The 22,203-nt window shown below is 34.7% G+C and overlaps 1 protein-coding gene across 2 annotated transcripts in view; it reads right to left on the minus strand.

Annotated features, from left to right (window-relative positions):
- The window catches only part of Lrrc66 (leucine rich repeat containing 66), a 37,789-nt gene extending 15,819 nt beyond the window's left edge, over positions 1 to 21,970 (minus strand). Inside the window, exons 1-2 of one of the 2 annotated variants that reach the window (XM_048784460.1) lie at positions 20,100 to 21,970; positions 17,184 to 17,681 (exon numbers count right to left, since the gene is read on the minus strand). In XM_048784460.1, the coding sequence (XP_048640417.1) occupies positions 17,184 to 17,676 (493 nt within the window). In that variant the 5' untranslated portion in view covers positions 17,677 to 17,681; positions 20,100 to 21,970. Of the gene's footprint in view, positions 1 to 17,183; positions 17,682 to 17,950 lie in introns of both variants that reach the window. The other variant, XM_015482097.2, reaches the window with a different exon arrangement.
- Between the last annotated feature and the right edge of the window lie 233 nt (positions 21,971 to 22,203).

Raw genomic sequence — 22,203 nt, forward strand, 5'->3', positions numbered from 1 at the left:
TCTCTCTCTCTCTCTCTCTCTCTCTCTCTCTCTCTCTCTCTCTCCTCTCTCACTCTCTCTTTAAAAAAAAAAAAGATAACAATGTGAAAGACTCCATAGGTTCCTTAACATTTTCATGATATCTGCCTGGACTATTTCGGAATTTGAACTTATGGTTCCTAAAATATCCTCAGAGCTTAATTGAATTGAATAAGTAACTTAGGGCTCAATGAAGGGAGAGCTCATGACTAGCTTTGAAGTGGAGGGAAAATTTTTTTGGAACTATTTAGTTGTACACTCTTCATGCTCTAAGCATTTTACAAACATCTCCTTTTACTCTTCACAAAGTCTTGGGGCTTATCACCATTTTATGAATGAAATCGCCTAGGCTCATGCAAGGTAAGAACTTGTCTACTGTCATGGTAGATGGAGCTGGGATCAAAACTCAGGTGTCTTAACATTACCCAGTCATCATGCCCACAATCAAATTAAAAAACAAAACAAAACAACACCATCTTGATTGTAAAAAAAAAAAAAAAAAAGGAAAAGAAGGCAGAGGGCAGGACTCTCTAATCAGAGAAAGGTCTGGATCATGGAATACATAATAAAACTGTCAAATGTGTTAAGGGTTGCTTAGTTATCCTGCTTGTGCCATGGAATAGTGACCTGAAGGGGGACTTTAGAAACCAAGTTTTAGTCCATCTTTGTTAGTGATTTTGATGTGAGTTAGGGAACATCACTTAAGGTCTCCATGTCTCAGTTACTTTCCTTACAACTTGTTTCTCACAACTGAAAACGAGATCTGCTTTGACTACTGTGATCTTCCAGCCTTCTGAGCCCAGTGGAAGCCCTAATAGTTTAGATTATGGTCCAGCAAACATTCACTCTCCAGTGGACAGAATACACTTTTCCTCCCACTGAGATTTTTTTGGCCATGTGACTTGCTATGGCCACTGGAATGTCAGCAGATATGGCATGAGCAAAGGTTTCAAACATATATATGTGGTAGCACTTGTTCTCTTGGCTTCTGCCAGGACCATAAAAAGAACATGGCCTGGCTTCCCCAATTGAGAGCCTTGTGGAATAGACTTGGACCCACCGTATCACCTTCAAGGTGATAGGTATAATCTCCTGAGGGATAACAACCTATTGTGATAGACTAGAATCAGAGCTGCTCCTGGATGCCACAGTATTTTTCTTATTTATAGAATCGAAGTCATTTAGTGAGATCAGCCTCAGGTGACTGTGTGAATTATTCTGGACTGTTTTGTAAGTGCTGGCAGACTTGTGAATGGGATGATGAGAGAGAAAAGATAGCCTCTTCAACAAATGGTGCTGGGAAAACTGGAATTCCATATGCAACAAAATGAAATTAAACTCCTGTCTCTCACCATGCACAAACTCAGCACTAGAGCAGAGACCCTGTGCCTAATAGAAAAAAAAGTAGGCCCAAATCTTCACCATGTCAGCTTAGAAACTGACTTCCTTAACAAGACTCCTAAATTGCAAGCAGTAAAATCAAGAATAAATAAATGGGATGGATTCAAACTAAAAATCTTCTCAGCAAAGGAAACATTTTAATGTGAATAGAGAGCCTACAGAATGGGAGAAAATCTTTACCACATGCACCTCAGATAGAGCATTAATCTCCAGGATATATAAAAAAACTCAAAAAACTTAATACCCCCCCAAAAAAACCAATTAATCCAATCAATAAATGGGCTAAGGAACTGAACAGACACTTCACAAAAGAAGAAATACAATATCAATGCAAGAGAAATGCAAATCTAAACTACTCTAAGATTTCATCTCACTCCAGTTAGAATGCTAATTATCAAGAATATAAGCAACAATAAATTTTGGTGAGGACGTGGGGAAAAAGGTACACTCATACATTGCTGGTGGGACTATAAATTGGTGCAACCACTATGGAAAGCAGCATGGAGACTCCTCAGAAAACTTGGAATGGAACCATCATTTGACCCAGCTATCCTATGTTTTGGTTTATACCCAAAGGACTTAAAATCCGAATACTATAGGGACACGGTCACATCAATATTTAAAGCAACTCAGTTCACAATAGCTAAGTTATGGTATCAACCTAGATGTCCTTCGATAGATGAATGGATAAAGAAAATGTGGCATATATACACAATGGAATATTACTCAGCCTTAAAGAAGAATGAAATTATGGCATTTGCCAGTAAATGAATGGAGCTGGAGATATCATGGTAAGTGAAATAAGCCAATCCCAAAGAACCAAAGGCTGAATATTTTCTCTGATATGTGGATGCTAATTTGCAATGAGGAGGAGGGGGCTAGGGAAGAATAAAAGTACTTTGGATTAGACAGAAGGGAGTGAAGGGAGAAGGGGGGTATGGGGGAAAGAATGTTAGAATGAATTGGACATTATTACTCTATATGCGTATATGATTACATGGCTGGTATAAGTCTACACCATGTACAACCAGAAGAACGAGAAGTTATACTCCATTTATGTATGATATGTCAAAATGCATTCTACTGTCATATGTAACTAATTAAAACAACAACAACAAAGGGGTAGAAAGCCAAATTCTGGGGAAGATTGGTGTGTTTTTGATTGTACACAGTGGTATTGTGTTAGGTGGATAAATAACTAGAAACCTGCGGAAGCATTTTTTACTGGGCATTGAACCCAGGGGCACTCAACTACTGAGCCACATCCCCAGCCCTGTTTAGTTTTTATTTTGAAACAGGATCTTATTTTGAAATAGGTCTACAGAGGTAAAACTGGGTACACAGGTTGAGAGCCACAGCCAAGTTGGAATGGCCCCTGGCATTTTGCCAAAAGTAATGGTTGAGAGGCGAGCCATTAAGATGATGCTGGATTGATTCAATTGTATATAGACCCCTGCTGTGTCTGCCTAGGGCGCCCGCTACTTTGGAGTTCTCCGGGGATTTCCTGGGGAGTTCGAATTGGTTGGGGAAGTTCCGGTGGAGGGAGTTCCAGTTGGTGTGGTGTGCCAGAGAGGAGCCATGTGGGTGGCGTTCGGGAGTGTGCGTGGAGTGCTGTTGGAGTTCAGGCAATAAAGTTTCCTGTTTGAACATACAAGTGCTTTGTGGCAGCTTGGTGATTTGTGCCCAGCCAGACTGTGGCATACACACAATAAGCAACCACAATGATAAGTTGCTTAGGGCCTCACTAAGTTGCTGAGGCTCGCTTTGAACTTGTGATCCTCCTGCCTCAGTTTCCCATACCCGATACAATTTTTGAGTCTATCTGTGAGTGTATGAGTGGAGAAGATATGCCCTTAATATGGGAAACCGCCAGCCAATTGGCCCCACAGAGAGTAAACACAGAAGGTGAATTGGTGACGGAGAGCTGAGGCAGTGTTTCCTCCTGCAGCCTTGAGTATCACAACTCCCGAGCTCAACAGCTTGAACGTGTGCCAGACTGCCTACACCAGCAGTCTGAAGTGACCCATCCTGGCTTTTGATTAATCTTGTCAAAAGACTTAAGTTGTCCATCAGGCATTTCAGATGACTGCAGTGGTAAAACTGGGTACACACAATAAGCAACCACAATGATAAGTGTTTACACATGTCTCTTTTGATCTATTTCCTTATGAATATGGTGTGTCTACTTGTAACTATTAAACTCTGTGTGACTGCTGTAGTGTACTTGAGTATTTATGTTTGCAAAACTATATTTATTATTATTGCCAATTTTATTGTGTTAAGTAGCCTATGATATATTGTTATGTTTTTATGTTTCTTGAACTCCCCTTTATAAATGTAAATAAATGTATTTTACAGAACTTTGAAAATTATTTTTCCAGAATTATAATTTTGGGACTTTTGTACTTTTGGGATTTCAGACTTCAGGGATTTTGCTCTTTTTGGATATTGATATTTAAGATTATGACTTTTTGGGTTTTGTGTTTTAGGATTATATCCCAAGCCCCCAAAATTAAATCAGATGGAAGTCTGGATCTATTCAAAGGAACAAAGAATTCAGAAATATAACTATGTGAGTTATCAATAAATATTTTTCTTATGTAAAATTTCTTTAAAAGCAATCAATTGTTTAAAGCAAAAATAGCATAAATGAATTGTAAAATTTATAGCATATATGGGGTATATGCTATATGATGCTGATGGAAAATGGTATGGCAACCATGGAAAAGTGTGGCAATTTCTTAAAAAGTTAAATATGTCTTACGATATTTGCACAAAGGCCAGGAGAAGAAAAATGGAGAATACAGTTGTAGTTTTTATATTCTAGGCAAGTAATATATAATACTACATGAAAACAGACTGTGATATTAAGATGTATATTAGAAACACGAAGCAACCAGTAAACAAAAAATGGCAAAGAATTATGGCTAGTAAACATACAATGGACATAAAGAAGAATAATTTTTAAAAAATATACAACTAATACAAAAATGACAGAAACAAGGAGAGAGAAACAGCAGAAAGAATAAGCAGGAAAAAAAAACCTAAATGGTATATTTAAGTAATGACTTAAGAACCTCTGTTAAATAAGGCAAGGATTCTTAGTTGTGATAAAAAAGCTCTTGCTTTTTTTTTTTTCAAATAATATCTTGCTTTTTAAAAATATCTATGAGGAATTCACTTTAAATATGAAGTCATACACAGGATAGCTGAAAGAGGACAAAAAATGTTTGTCTTTTAAACAAATGGTGCTATAACAACTGGATATCCATATGAAAAAAAATCTTGGCATTCTATAGAAAAATTAACACAAAATGGTTAGACCTAAACCCAACACCTAACACTGATAGTTCTAGAAGAAAACAAAATTTTGAGACCTTTATCTAGACAAAAAGTTTTTAGATATGACACTAAAATAATCAGGAAAGGAACAAATGAAAGGAGCAAAAGGAACTTCATCAAAAATGAAAACCTCTGTTCTTCAAACGGTACTGTTAGGAGAACGAAAAGACAAGACACGGAATGGGAGAATAGTCTCTGAGAAGGATATAGCTGTGTCCAAGATACATTTATTTTAAAAAGCTTCCAAAACTCAGAAATAAAAAGCCACCAAAGTTTTTAATAGAGCATTGAAGACATTTTCAGCAAAAGACATATGGATAGCAAATAATCATATTAAAAGATGCTCAGTATCACTAGGTATTAGGAAAATGCAAATTAAAATCAGGAGACAGCACTGTTCACCTATTAGATTAGCGTAAATGAAAAAGACTAACATACTAAGTGTTACTAAATGTGGAGGAACTGCTGATGGAAAATGGTATGGCAACCATGGAAAAGTGTGGCAATTTCTTAAAAAATTAAATATACCATACAATCCAAGCTTTGCACAAGTAGGCATTTAACCAAGAGTGAAGAAAATATATTTCCATACAAACACAAATTTCCATAGCAGGTTTATTCATAGTAGTTGAAAGGTGGACATAATTAAAAGGTCCCCTTAATGGGTGAATGAATAAAACAAAGCATAACATATCCATATACTAGAATAATGCTCAGGAACAAAAAAGAACAAAGTATTGATATATACGCCAAAGTGAATAAATCCAAAAAATTATGCTGAATGAAAGAAGCCAGATGGGAAAGTATACATACTGTGTGATTCCATTTATATAAAACTCTAGGAAAGACACCTTGGTCTATAGTGGCAGAAAGCAGATCAGTGATTGCTTCAGGGTGGAGGCATGGTGAAGGGCAGGAGAGGGAAATTACAAAGGGGTTGAAGGCACTTCGGGGAGTGATAGTGTGTTCACCATTTTGAGTGTGATGGTTTCACATGTGTATAGATGTGTCAAAATATACCAACTGCATACTTTCATGTATGTTGCTTATTTTATGTTAATTATACCTTAATAAATCTGTTTTTAAAAATTAAATATATGAAGGTTGACTACTAATGTTGATGGGGTTTATTTCTGGAGTGATTAAAACCTTCTAAAATTAGATATTGGTGATAGTTGCACAACTATTTGAATACACTAAAATCTCTTTAATCAAACAGTTTGAAAGGAAGAATTTTATGCATATAAGTCATATCTTTAAAAAATATTGTAAAAAGAAGTAGAAGGATGGAAACAATATATTATGCTGACAATAACGAAAATAAATCTGAAGTGGCCATAATAATGTAAAATATAGTATTTCAGAGCAGAAGAGTACTACCAGGCATAATTTATAATGACATGATTTTATAATGACAAATAAACTGATTCATCCAGAGGACATAATAATCCTAAGCATTTATGCACTGAACAACAAAACTTCCAGATTCCTGTGGGTTTTGAACCCAGGGGTGTTCCACCACTGAGCTACAAGTTTAGCACTTTTTATTTTTTATTTTAAGATAGGGTCTCCCTTGGTGGCCCAGGCTAGCCTGGAACTTGTGATCTTCCTGTCTCAGCTTCCTGAGGAAATATGATGTTTTGATATGAATTAAAGTGAAAACACTATATATCAAAATTTGTGGGATATAGCTAAATAATTCTTAAGGGAAATTTATTGAATACAATGTCTATGCTAGAAAAAACAAAGGGCTCAAGACAGTGGCCTCAGCTTCTCCCTTAAAAAATTTGTAAGAGTAAATGAAACTAAAAATAAACAGAAGAAAGAACATAATAAAGAGAAGAAAACAAATGAAATATAAGATAGAAAAATAATAGAGAGAATCAAATAAACATAAAGCATAAAAAATAAAATTGATAAAAAATAATTTTTCACCAGGCTGATCAGAAATGATATAAATTATCAGTATCACTAATCATAGTCTATAGAAATTAAAAAGATACAGAATTAGCATGAACAATTTTATGACAAATTTAATAGCTTGGATGAAATGGTCAAATTCCTTGAAAAAAACAAATTATCAATATTTTCACTCAAGAAACAATAGACAATCTGAATATTCCTACATTTAGTAAAGAAATTGCATTTGTAGTTAAATTCTTTTAATAAAGAAAACTGAAGGTTTAGATGGCTTGATGGCTTCCTGCGGAAAGCTACCAAACACTTACGGAAGAAATAAAACTAATTCTAAACAAACTTTTCCAGAAAACTGAAGAGGAAATATCTCCCAGCTCATTTTATGAGGTTTGTAATACTCTGATACCTTAAACTGATACTACAAAAAAGAAAAACAGTCCAATATTCCTTATGAACACAGATGCAATATTCCTTAGCAAAATTTCATCAAATTGAACCCAATAATATGTAAAAAGAACAGTACATCATGAATAAATGAAATTCATCCCAGAAATTCAAATTTGGTTTAATATTGAAAATTTCTACTATTATCCATATTAGCAGATGAAAAATAAGAACCATATGATCATCTTAATAGATCCAAAAAAACATCTGATGAAATTCAATGTCTGTGCCTGATAAAAGCTTTCAGCAAACTAGGAATACAGAAAATCTCATCACCCCAAAACGGAGCACCTATGAAAACACCAATAGCTAACACCAGGCTTAATGATAAAAGACCAAATGCTTTTCCTCTAAAATTAGAAACAAGACAGGGACACCCACTCTCTCTGCTTCTGTTCAACACTGTGCTGGAGGTTCTAGCTAGTGTGATATTGTAAGGAAAAGGCATCCAGAATGGAAAGAAAAAGGTAAACTGCTCTTATTTGCAGATGTAATAATTGTCATTATAGATAACCCTGTAGAATCTACAAAAAATGTCTAGAACTGAGAATTGAGTCTGATAAGATTGTAGGATAAAAGATAAATATGTAATTCATTTGAAACAGCATCAAAAATATGAAATACACAGAGATAAATCTGACAAAATATGTACAAGACATATCCACTGAAAAGTATAAGACACTGTTGAGAGAAATTAAAGACCTAAATAAGTGAAGGGGAATTCTGTGTTTATATATCAGAATACTTCAGTATTGTTAAGAAGTTAATTCTTCCCAAATTGATCTATAGATTCAACACAATTCCAATAAAAATCCCAGCAAGATTTTCTCTAGAAATTGACACACTGACTCTAAATTTATATAGAGATGAAAACAACCTAGGATAGTCAAAACAGCTTTAAAAAAGAATAACAAATTTGGAGGACTTACATTATCTGACTTCAAAATTATTACAAATCTATAGAAATCAATACACTGTAGTATTGGGATCAAGATAGACCAAGGGATCTTTGGAAGAAGTTCAGAAATAGTTTTACCTATGTTAATCTTTGACAAGAGCAAAAAGCTTTTCAAAAATAATCTTTTCAACAAATTAACCCGGAACAACTATACATTAATAAAACGGTTACTGGCATCATACATAACAATCAACTCAAAATGGATCATATACCTAAATGTAAATTAGATGTTGTAAAACTTCTACAAGAGGAGAAAATCTTTGTGATATTGGGTTAGGCAAAGATTTCTTAGACATGACATCACAAAACAATCTATAAAATAACAAATTTATGAATTGGACTTCATAAAATAAAAAAAATTAAAAACTGCTCTTTAAAAGACATTGTTAAAGATAATGAATAATCATTCTATATACTGGAAGAAAATACTTGGAAATCACATTCTCTTAAAGGACTTATATCCAGAATATGTAAGGAACTCTCAAAACTCAGTAATTTAATGAGTCAAAGATCTGCAAACATCATTAAAAAAATGTAACAAATGTCAAATAAATACACAGAAAGATATTCAATATCAGTAATTTAGAGAAATCCAAATGAAACTGATATTGTACATCAATTAGTATGGCTATAATTTAAAAAGACCAATAATACCTAGCATGGTGAGGATGTAGAACAACTGAAATTCTCACATAATACTACTTGAAATTTAAAATGGTACAGCCATGTGGCAAAAACAATTTGATAATTTCTTAAAAAGTTAAACATAAATCCAACATATGGCCCAGCCATTCAACCACTAGGTTATTTACTTAAGGGAAATGAAAACAGATTGCCAAACTGATGTGATTCTGCAATCTGTGTATGGGGTGAAAGTGGGAGTTCATAACCCACTTGAATCAAAGTGTGGAATATGATATGTCAAGAAATTTGTAATGTTTTGAACAACCCACAATAAAAAATTAAAAAAAAAAAAACAGATTGCCACAAAATTTTACTATTTTAAAAATGTCAATGGGAATAGTGCTGATAAACACTCTTTATGATATTAGCCTAATTTGTGTCTTCCCTCATTTTATTTGTGGAGGAGTAGTTTGGCTAGAGGATTTCAATTTTATGTATTTTTTCAAATAACCAAATTTTGATTTTGCTCATTTTATCTATTTTTTTCCTGTTTTTAATTTCTTTGCTGTCTATCATTTTATTTCTTTTCTTCTGCTTACTTTAGGCTTGCATTGTGTTTTTTAGTTTTCTAAAGTGGAAATTTAGGTTACTGATTTTTTACTTCTTTTCTAATATGTACATTTAATTCTATGAATTTCCTTCTAGCCACTGTTTTTGCTGCATCCTACAAATTTTAATAAGTTGCATTTTCATTATCAACCAGCTCAAAATATTAAAAACTACTCTTGAGGCTTCTTTGACCTATGCATTATTATTTTGAATGTCCCTGGAAGGCGTATGTGTTGAAGTCGTGGTCCCCAGCCCATGGTGCTCTTGGAGGTGGTAGAGCTTGAGGAGGTTTAAAGAAGTTAGGACATTGGGGGCACACCCTTGAACAAGATATTGAGACCTGGCCTCTCTACTCTCTTTGATTCATGGCCATGAAGAGGTGAGCAGCTTTGCTCCACCACATGCTCCCTTACCATGATGTTCTGCCTTGCCACAGGTTCAAAAGGAATGCAGCCAAATGACCATGGACTGAAACCTCGGAAACCGTTAGCCAAAATAAACCTTTCTTTCCTTTAAGTTGATGTATTTATCACAGTGACAGAAAGCTGACTAACACATTTAGTTCCCAGAGACTTTACAGTTTTCTAGTTATATTTGATATGGATTCATGGTTCAATTCCACTGTAACTGAATTACTCAGTTTATATGATTTCTATTTTCCCATGTTTGTTAAGATATGTTTATGATCCATAGTGTGACATAACTTGATGAATGTTCCATGTGAGCTTGAGAAGAATGTGTATTTTACTGTTGTTGGATGGAGCATTCTTTTTTTGGGGGGTGAGGGTACTGGGGATTGTACCAGGGGGTGCTTTACCATTGAACTATATTCCCAGTACTTTGAATTTTTAATTTTGTGACAAGATCTCATTAAGTTGCTGGGGGTCTTGCTAAGATGCTGAGGCTGATCTCAAACTTGCAATCCTCCTGCCTAAGCCTCCTGAGTTGCTGGTATTACAGGCATTGGGTCACTGTGTCTGGCTAGATGAAGCATTCTATAGATATAATTTAGATCAAGTTGATTGATAGTGCTATTCAAGTCAACCAGATCCTTATTGATTGCTTGCTTGCTTGATCTATCAATGGCAAGGTGATGTTGATCTATCACTTTTTTTCTTATGTATTTTAATGCTCTGTTGTTAAGTGTATTCATGTTGAGGATTATTATGTTTTCTTTAAGAATTGATGATTTCTTCCTATACTTGATAATTTTCTTGTTCTGAAGTCTGCTTTGTCTGAAATACTCTTTCTTTTGATTAGTATTCATCTAATCATTTATTTCTCCATCCTTTTAATTAGCAGTTTTATTTGCAAGAGTCAAAAAAGACAGCTTATCAATAGGTAGATGATAATCCACATGAAGGAATTCTACTCAGCAATAAAAAGGAATGAAATTTTAATATACACGACAATATGAATAAATCTTAAGATAATTATACTGAAAGAAAGAAGCTACAACAAAAGTAGATATAAGCCAGGTGAGGTGACGCACACCTGTAATCCCAGTGGCTCGGGAGGCTGAGGCAGGAGGATTGTGAGTTCAAAGCCAGCCTCAGCAAATGAGAGTTGCTCTAAATAAATTAAAAAAAGGGTTGGGGATGTGGCTCAGTGGTTAAGTGCCCCTGAATTCAATCCCCAATACCAAAACAAAACAAAACATACAGATGCTCCTTGACTTATGATGTTCTATTCCAATAAACCTATCGTAAGTTAAAAATATCATAAATCAAAAATGCATTTAATACACCTAACCTACCAAGTTTCACAGCTTAGCAACATGGTGCACTGTGGTGTCAGTTGTCTCTCTGTGATCATGTGGCTGGTTGACTGGGCTGGCTGCCACTGCTCAGCATCACAACAGCATATCACTCCCCATTTCACTAGACTAGGAAAAGATCAAAATTCAAAGTACAGTTGCTATTTAATGTGTTTTGCTTTCACACCAGCATGAAGCCAAGTAATCATTAAGTTGAATCAGTAGGGAGCCATTTTTATTGTATGATTTGCATTTATGTAAAATTATGGAAAATGCAAATGAATCTACAGTGATAGAAAAGAGATCAATGGCTGGGGAGAGGTGATGAGTGGGAAAGAAAGATTACAAAAGGGCATGAAGAAACTTAAGTTGATGCAAAGGTCATCATCTTGATAATGTCAACAGTTTCACAGATCAGTATGGCTCAGAGTTAGAGGACAGATGAGAGAGAGCTCAGAAACAGGAGAAGCAAAGGCCTTCAATATTACACAGACCTGCACAGTATAAACAGTAGCAACGAGACTACTGACAAATACTCAGCTTCTTATAAACTCTGAATATTTACAGACAGGAAATTAGAATCATCTTTAACTATCTCAAATCAAGAAAGTGATCATTATAGCAAAGATTGGAACAGGAAACAGAAATTAGAGGTAGAGGATTACCAATTGGAGCTAAAGGGGAATGTTATGGTTTAGATGTGGTGTCCCCCCGAAAGCTCACATGTGAGACAATGCAAGCAAGTTTGGAAGAGAAATGATGGGATTATATAGCCTTAGCCTAATCGGTGGGTTAATCCCTGATAGGATTAACCAAAATGGTAGGGTGTAGATATAGGAGGTGAGAATTGGGGTGTGGCTTTAGTGTATATATTTATATGTGGCAAGTAGAGTCAGTCTGCTTCTTGATCACCATGATGTGAGCTGCTTCCCTCTGCCATGCATTCTGCCATGATGTTCAAACTCATCTGGAGACCTGAGAAATGGTACCAGCTTTCTCTGGACTAAGACCTCTGAAACTATGAGCCCTCAAGTGTAACTTCCCTCCTCTATACTTGTTCTGGTCAGGTCCTTTAGTCACAGCAGCAAAAAAGCTGACTGACACAGGGAACTAATCGTTTTTGAGTATCTGCTGTGTACCAGCACTATGAGAGATGTTTTATATATATCATCAGTCCATGTGTTATGGTCATTATACACACTATCTCTAATTATAACACCAACTTTGGGTATATAACTACCCTCAGTTAAAGATAAGGACCAGGACGCATTTTTAGGTTAAGTGATTCCTTTAAGGTCAATAAACACGTAAGTAGAATAACAGAAGTATAAGAGTAAATGAGAATGGGCCCAGAACAGGGCCAATCATGGAGGGAATGGGTGGTTTTGAATATAGAGAGTTATAAGGAAATAAAAAATTTTATTCAACTCCTTTGATAATATCAAAACGAGAGTCTTCAAGAAGGTAAGCTTCTTCTGGAGATCAGAATTAACACCATAAAGTTCAGTTATGTCTCCTATATGAAACTTTTTCTTTTTCCAATTTAAGAGAATTAAAATTCTACTTTATTAAGATAACTGGTGTGGTCCTTGAAAATGACATTTAAGATGGAGTTGGGAAATCTGAGTAAATTCTTCCATGATATTTGGCTGCATTTCTAAATGGGGGGAAAATGTGTTTTTTAAAAATATTTCTTTGTGAGTCAATGATGATGGGTTACATGAAAGTGGTTGTGATGTGCATTAATGGCTGGCCTTGGACATTTTAGGTAGATACTATGTTTCAACAGATGCCCTTGAAGGGGACTATAGGATGCAGGTCCCTTGCTCTCTCTCCTCTTCCATTCCCTGGCTACCATGAGGCAAGCAGCTTTCTTTGTCACATGCTCCTGCCATGATGTACTACCTCAGCAAGCCTCATAAGCAATAGGAGCCAACTGAGGTGGAATGAAACTGCCAAAACCATAAGCCAAAACAAGCCTTTCTTCTCTTTAAATTGACTATCTCAGGTATTTTGTTACAGCAACAGAAAGCTAAAGAACAAACCAATTTCTCAGTTATGAACATTGTACTTCAAAATTAAGGAAGGAAGGTGCAATCATCATTAAGGTTAAATTCATGGATGGTTTCTGCTTTGTGTGTATTGCATTGGCCAGTACCTCACCTGTGTGTTTTCCCAACACAAAGCTTACTGGTGACATCAGCAGACTCTGGACACAGGAGATTATCTGATAATTGTTTGTCAATGTGATGATTCACCCTTACAAAAATGGGCTCATTTGAGTGTTCTGTAAACAGTCGCCATTTAAATACACATGAAACATGAGTTATAAAGGTATGTATGTGCTACAAGGCTAACTGCTGCCTTCTGGGATATCTCTAATTTATTATTATTGTAGATGAATGCAAGCACATCTAGACAGACACAAATGGTTCGATGCTCATCAATTATAGTGGGCTATGAATCCCATCCACAGCAATAGTTATTTAACATTTTAAAAGTTAACTTGAGATTTAGAGAAAAACAAATTAATTATTTGTTTCTAAGTATACTGTTATTCTCAATTTGTGCCAAGAGAGCAATAAAAACTAACATTTGCAAAGTACGAGTCTACAAAATACCCTTCATGTAGTTTAATTGCTTCCATTTATTATGCCAGCTACCATGTTAAATTAGCTTCTTAAGATATATTTTTCATTTATCTTCACAATTCTATGCATAAATATTATATGGATGGTTTCCAATTTATAAGGGGTCCACTTAAGGTTTTCTGGCTTTACAAGGTATGAAAGCATGCTCATATAATCACTGTTTTTCACTTTTATTATAGTATCCAATAAACTACTGAGATATTCAACATTTTATAATAAAACAGACTTCGTGTTACATGATTTTTCCTAACTATAGGCTAATGTAAATGTTCTGAGCATGTCTAAGAAAGGGTAGGCTATGATGTTTGGTAGATGAGGTGTATTAAATGCATTTTGGCCTTATGATGTTTTCAAATTACGATGGATTTACAAAGTTGTAGCCACATCTTAAGTTGAGGAACATGTGTATTATATAGATGTTACCTTTAAACAGAGGGCTGGGATCTGGCTCAATGGTAGAGTGCTTACGTAGCATGTCAGAGGCCTGGAGTTTGATCCCCAGTAGTGTAGTAGTAAGAAAATAAACAAACAAACATAACCCCAAACCTCCCAAAACAGACTTATGAAGGAATTGAAAAAGAATAAAGGGAAGGCCAAAAATTGGGTAGTGACCCAGTGTTTTGGTTGGCTTTTTTGTCACTGTGACCAAAATACCCAACAAGAACAGTTTAGAGGAGGGAAAGTTTATTTGGGGCTCATGGTTTTGGAGGTCTCAAGGTGAGGATGAACATCATGGGGGACGGGTATAGCAGAGGGTAGTTCCTTCCCTCACGGTAGCAATGTGGTGGTGGGGGAGAGGGAGGGAGAAAGGTAGAGGGGAGAAGGGGCCACAGGAAGAACCACCCCTCTAGGGCACACCCCCAGTGACCCACTTCTTCCAGCTGTGTCCCATAGGCCTGTGGTAACCACCAGTCAAGCCATGCTAACTAGGATTAACTGGAGAAAGTGAGTCAGCTCTTCTAATCATTTTACCTCTGAATATTCCTGCACCAACATAGGAGCTTTGGGGGGACACCTCACATCCAAACTACAATACCCAGGCAGCATATTTTTAATAAAATATTTTCCTCCAAAATGGAATTTTAAATTCAGTTACAGGGGATTCAACCCAGGACAAATTGAAAGCATATCATGATAACAGAAAAACAATTCAAATCACCAAATGCCAAGGATAAAAGGACTCTGAATTATATCTAATTAGATTACGACTTACACTGGACTTTCAGTATCTACTTTGTTCATTTCTCTATGGTTTCATCTGCCAGAATTCTAATGGAATTTCAGATACAGGATTTGCTCATTTTATTTATTTTTGACCTTCGAAGGTTCAACATATCTTGGGAGGCAGAAGTTTAACTTGAAGATGAGTCTGTAGCTGTATTTATAGGAATATTTGGTCCTGAAGTAGAATTGTATTAGCCCTAAACACTGATTAACCTGGGGTCTTCATCTGCTCTAAGGAGAGAGACTCAGCACTTCTCTATGTACTCTGTGGTAGAATAATATTTTGACATATTTATCTTTATCCTTGCCTATAGTTTTCTCTTTCCTTTTCTCTCCATTCAAGCAGAAAAACAGGCTCCATGCTCACTGCTCCAGAGAAGGCACATGGCAAGGCAGAGGCAGCCCAGCCTATAAGTTCTAAACCTTCAGAGGAAAGGACCTTCTAGACACACAGGGTATGGAAGAAACAAAACGGGGAAGGAATTTTCTCCAAACTTTACAGACTAAGAAGAAATATTCTCTGGGTTGCAGCAGGTAGGAACACACACGTTTTGTCAGGGCATAAGACTCTACAGCTACAGTACACATCTGGGGAAAGGCAGAGAAAGGCCAATGAAAGATGTTATATATCCCTACAACCACCCCCTTGGGGACTCAGAATCACAAATTATGTTAGAGACTGCAGAATGTTATATCTCTAGGACACTTGAATTTGTGGAGTGAGGTTTATATCTACGACACTTGCTTAAAAATATGTTAGGTCAAATGGATACATATAACTATAATAATGCTTATTTAAATATATCAAAATGGAAATAAAAGTTATTAATCCAATTAGGAAACATATATGAGAACTATCCAACTATTTCAAATATTATTTATGAGATTACTTAATTATATAAATATGCCCAAAATGTCCTGATAGGAAAATACAAATTATGAAATATTATGTACAGTATCACTGGAAGAAAAATGTATATTTAGATATAAAGAATAAACTTAAAGACTATATATTACATAAGTGAGTTTAAATTTTACTTTTTAATGCTTCTTAAATCCCTGAAAATTCTACAAATTGCAGACATTCCTTTTGTAATAAGAACAAAAAATAAAAATTATAAAATGAAATCTAATCATTTACACTTTGCATTGAAAATACTATACATTGTATTCATGCAGAAGGTCAAAGAGAAAAAAACACTCCCACCTTCTCACACAGTTCTGCTGATAAGGTGACTGAAACAATCATGCCTTTACCTGCGAGATTAGTATTGCCAAATGGTTCTTAAAAGAAGGCCTGAAGCTGGGGAAAGGCAAAACGAAAAAACAAAACAAACAAACAAACAAAAAACTCCATAACTATCTATCTATCTGAAACATAAGAAGTGAAAAATGAGAAAAGCTAAATATGCATAATTTGAGATGGAGAAAGCAGGCAAAATCATTACTTTTTTAAGCATAAGTATCTTGCTTCAAGTAGGTGCTTGACAAACGGTGAACAAGACTCAAAACAAACAAACAACAACAATAACGGAATAAGAAAATTTCCCAGCACTCCAGAATATAAAAAGGGCAAAAGAAGTTTTGCCTTATGAACCTGATATATATTCTAAATAAAACAATTCACAGTAAAGGGATTCTAACACGTAGACTACTGAATGTCACATGAGAATTTACTATAAGAAGAAAAGTATTCTGTTAGAATCTAGAATAAGGAATTCTGATTTTGATTTGATAATCAGAAAGCTCACAAACTTATATGTAATATTGGCACATTTCTGGCCTACAGTTGAAGGACAACTAGATCAGAAGAGGCAAAACATATTCTATAAAGAAAAATTTATAAACATGGCAACATAATTTAAATTACATTACATATTAAAAATATATGAACTAGCTGTTTCTCATGCTTTTCCATATTAACAAAATGCTGATAAACAAAATAGCTTAAAAATCACACTTTCTTATTTAGCACTTCAATACTTCTTAGTGTCTCTCAACAACACTACTTAACATTAAAGTTATAATAATGAGGGATTAAATTGTATTGATTATAAATTCTACATATGACTTCCAATACCACTGTGAAACCTTTTACTGTATTTGCTCTGATCAAATTGCTTTATTGTCAGTTGGTCCCTTGAAACTGAAAACAAATATGAAATTCTTATTAACATAAAATATTAATTCTCCTCATACTCGTTTCTCTCTCTAGTCCACCTTTTCAAATTGTACTCACCCTTGGGAGTGTCAGTGAGTTTATTTCTTTGAAGAATTAGCACCTTTAGAAAGAGAAGTTCATTTTGGAAGCTGCTTCTCTGGTGTTTTTTTGGTGAGGAGTGAGGACTGGATAGATCCAACGAGATGGAGTGGATGGCACTGTTGCTCAGGTTGAGTATTTCCAAAGCATGTAAATGTGTGAGAGGGCTCAAGGTCATTTTCCATATGAGAGAATCAGGGAGGTCCAGATGTTTTATTTTCCATTCTTCTTTTATCGTGTGAGACTGTAAGAGAACTCTAAAGAAACTGAAGCTTACGTTCACTGTGGCTGCTGTCTGTGATGAGTCCATGGGTAGCTCATGCTTTCCAGTAGAACAATTTGTTAGGAGATATTTATTACTTTGGTACTCTGAATTGAATAAAATACTGCTTTTTCTTGATGGATTTTCTCTTGTTCCAGTAAAGAAAACACCTATAACTATGGTAATAACTCTGAAATAGAAGTTTTTCATAATGCCTGGAAAAATAAAAAAAAAATTGACTTTTCAAAATAACTTACATAAAAAGTAGCAGCAAATAAGAAGCAGGATATTTAATTTCCACTTCTAAGATTCAGGAAAGTTATCTTGATTGTCAATTTAAGTGACTGATTTCTTAGAAGTCAAGACATTAAAAACATTTCAGTAGTTACTGAAATGGTAAAACTAGCATAAAATTTTATTTATAGCACTTTAAAGAAAGGACTTGTCTGTATTTTCAGAAAATATACATTTAATAAGTCCTCACCTTGACACCTGCTTTTTCAGTATCATTCACTGCGTAGTCTGCTTTGGAGTGAGTGAAACTTACCAAGAAGACTTCTCTGTTTCTTTGCTGATCATTAGTAGGGAGCAAAGTCTGCTATGCTTATCTAGAAAATTGTAAGCCACGTGGTTTATTACATGAATGATATCCAGTTACACTAAACTGTGAACTTCCCATAACCCTGTAAGTAGAAAGTTCAACTTGCCAAACATATACTTTTTTTCCATGACTAGAAAAACTAAAATCTTTGTCTTTGTGGTTTTTGTGTGACTTTTCAAATCATTTAAATATATACAACATAAATGAGTTATGAAAAGGATGTTCTGCCTCAGAACCACATAGATATAGTGAGAGATAGAAACCTCAGGTATCTTTTTCATTAAAAAATTCTTGAGAAGCAACTGAAAGTTTTATAAGTATAAATACAAGCCACAAAGGCTGAATGCATACACAAAAATAATTTTAAAAAGAAATGCAAATGGGCTTTTGCAATTGTTTTAAAATTCCACCTAAAAATCAGTGTATAAATAACCACATTATTCAGTATGCAGTTACAACAAATAGTTCCTTCCTTTCTGATTTAATGGCACACTTTCTAGTTTTCATTGCTATAGTCTAAAATACTAGAATGTTCTAATTGATCTTCCTGCCTTTGACTCTTGACTCTTCTTCTTTTTTCTTGATCCATTTTAGGTGATTCTGAAGCATTATCTTCCCATAATACTGTTTTTCTTGTGTAATTCCCTTATCAATTAGATGATCAGAATCCTCAAAGGGCTACTTACTGCCTATAGTCCAAATCTCTCAGAGTGGCATTCAAAGATTTGAGTTATCTAGCTGACCTCATGAACTAGTTTGAAAAATACATGTGGAGCAACCACAAGATATGGCTTAGGCACAAAACTATATATGCACATCTCATGTCAAAATTAGCTTTTTAATTATTCCCAATTCTAAGCTCAATGCCTTTTCCTCTCCTCTGTCGAAATCCTATACATTCTTCCATACTCATCTCAAATCCTATGCTCTAGCCTCTATTTGTCTTTATGCCTTCACAAATATTTCATTAAATATTTATTGAATGAATACTATCCTGCATTTTTAGTGTTTTGCTTTGTGTCTGTTCTGAACTCCCTGAAATAAAGTAAGGATCATGACTCATACACACACACACACACACACACACACATTTCCATGTTTTATATTTTTAAACACACATATACATTTCCATTTTATATTTTTAATAGTCTGTAGTCTGTCTCTGGGCTATGCTTTGTTTGCATGAATGAATGTGTGGACTAAATTAAATTTACAGTGTTAAGTTTTAAACTTTTTTTCACACAAGGTCAGTTCTCCCAAATTCTGGATGACATCTAAATTCATACACATGACCATGAACTGCAAAGCTGCCCTATAGCAGGAGGAGTGATTTATAGTGTGTCCCTTATGCACAGAAACTGAATTAATTTGTCCAGTCAGAAAATATTTCCTTCTACATTCAAGCTGTAATCATTATAATTGTATATGCAGCTAATACTATAATATTAGCAACAACAACAAAATCATTTAAAGAAGCACATCACTTTGTAGTACTGAAGAGAAAGATGTAGTTGAAAAATACTTTTTCTTAAAAAGTTTTTAACTTAAAGATTTCTATTGCCTTGCTTCTTTTTAAATTGAAGACATTGATACGTTAATGGATTTAAGTTCAAAACACATAAGAATAATCCTATTATCTTACAGTGAAAGTTATTTATTTATAAAGAAACATTATTTTTATTACATAGAAATTTATATAGACTGGGTATATATAAATTCTTAGTGCTGTTTAGCACTAAGAACTCCAGAAAAAGTTTGTGAGGAAACTGAAAACAATAAGATAAAATGTAAGTCTTTAAATAGAAATATTCAAGCTGAAGTTTGAAGAAGCAGTTAGAAATACTGGGCGTGGGTGTGCATGTATCAGAGAGAAAGAGGAGGAAGAAGGCAGTAGAGGAAAAAAAGTAGAAATGAAATGAAGAATTCATTCTTAGATAAAAACAAGTTGGAAAAAGAGAAAGAAAAAAAAGTAAGACTATTTTGGTGATGAGAAGATGTGGAAAAAATATGATACGATGCTTCTGAGACATACCTTAAGAGCCTTAGGTAGTTTTCAAATGGGTCTATAGTGGATGATTTCAGAACTGAGCCTTGGAGGCTCCTCCCCTCCTGCCATCATGCTAGCTAAGTGGCAAGCCTTCACCCTTTCATCTCCAGCACTGGCCGCTTGCCAGGGTAACAGTGTGCACAGTTAATTCCCTGGATGCTGGAGAGACGCCTTCTGCAATGCAAATGGGGTAGGACTATCCACACTGCAACTTTCTAAATCTGATATCCAGAGATATTACATAAATACAGATGAAGTTCCATTCTCAAAATATATTTAAATTTATAATGTCTGCATGATCAAGTGGAAATCCATGAACATATAAATACTAAAAAACTAACAGCCAATAGTTTACAGAATTTTTATTGTAAACAGAGGTCATTAATAGTCATTACAAATTGAATGAACTGAAATGCAAGTTAGCAATCTGAAACAAATTTTTATCTACTTAATTTTTTTTGTATGGCATGATTTCTAATCTTTGCCCCTCTTAACACTTCAGATGAGTAAAACTATCAGCATTTCAATGGTCTCTTTGTTGTCAAGTTTAGCACCAAAACATTTTACTTCCTTAAAAAACACTCATTCAAAACTAGATAGAATTTCTATCTTTCATCATCAAAACTATCACACAAAATTTAGTTTTTTCACAATGCCAAAAAAATACAAATTAGTGTATTTTAAAATATTGCAGACTATGTATAGGCAGTCCCTGCTTTGTATTGTTTTGCATTTTTCCTATCTGTCCATTAGACAGTCTCTAAGAAATCATGCATTTATTTATTTTTATTCCATATGTCATGATAATCCACCTCTACAATACTGTCATTATTCAAACAAGCATGTATCTACATCCTTCTCAGGGTCCTCTATCATCCACCTCCCCCAAACCTGCTGCTTGCTCTGTCAGTGCTTAATGGAATCAGGAAGAGGTAAATTTATCCCTTTATAGAAAAACACCATCAGGGGGTGCTATTGAGTTGCTGAAATTTCACTGCGAATCAAATAGGTCACAGGTAAAATGGGTGGTTTGTTCTTGTTCTGCTTCCCAATAAATTTTCCGGGTCTACATTTCAGTGGAAAAGCAAAGACTACCTATAGAATATCCTAAAATGCTATACCTGATAACAGTCAGTTTTATAAAAACACCAAAATATCTTCTCATGTCAAAAGCACTTAATGGAAATGTATCAAAAACACAACTATTTCTCAAAGAGAAGTAAAAATAGACTATATCATGAATTAGATTCAATAAATAATACTTTGTAATATAGTGTTCTGTGGTTTTAATAAAAATATTTAAAGAAACTTTCAAAACAAATCTAAATAGACAAGTAATGAATGTACAATTTTAAAATACACTGAGCATCTAAATGAAAATTTCAGTGATTTTTTTCTGAGAATCATTCAGACATTAAAAGATATCCAAAAGGTTTCAAATATCACTGTAACTAATAATACTCAGAGGTCAGAAATCTCTCATTTTCTTTTCACTTAAAAACTGCTCTCAGTATTATATAGTAAATCAATCCTATTTCAGTAAAATTTATTGACTTCATAATCTATAAGGTATACGGTTTTTCTGTAAAAGAGAACCATGACTATATTGAATACAATTTTTTGCATTGATTTTCTCATCTACACAGTTCAAAGTGACCATGATAGAACATGGTTATATTTCATTGCAAACAGAACCTATGATATGTACCTATACTGCCTATTCTATGGCAATCTACTTTGGGGTCCCTGTCCCTGATCCTGTGTGTGTCTTAATAATACCAGAGAGTTCCTTTCATATCAAATACAAAATATGTTAAAAATCAACTGGTTTGAGGGTATAATTATAATGAGATAGTGATATCAGAAGATAACTTCTTACACTCAAAAATTTTGTGTATTATCTCCTGCCTTTAGTTCCGTATCCTGACCCATTAAAAAGCGTGACATTAGTGTGGTATGCTGTAGTAAAACCAGCAGGACTTGGCTAGGCCTACTGTCTCCCACTGCACTGAGCTGCCCTAGGGCGAAGGGTGAGAATGTCCCTGTACCTCTGGAACCTATTCAGGTAATCCAGTGTGCCAATGACCTT

Source organism: Marmota marmota, unplaced genomic scaffold (assembly GCF_001458135.2).
Source record: "Marmota marmota marmota unplaced genomic scaffold, marMar, whole genome shotgun sequence".
Classification (NCBI taxonomy): Eukaryota; Metazoa; Chordata; class Mammalia; order Rodentia; family Sciuridae; genus Marmota; species Marmota marmota.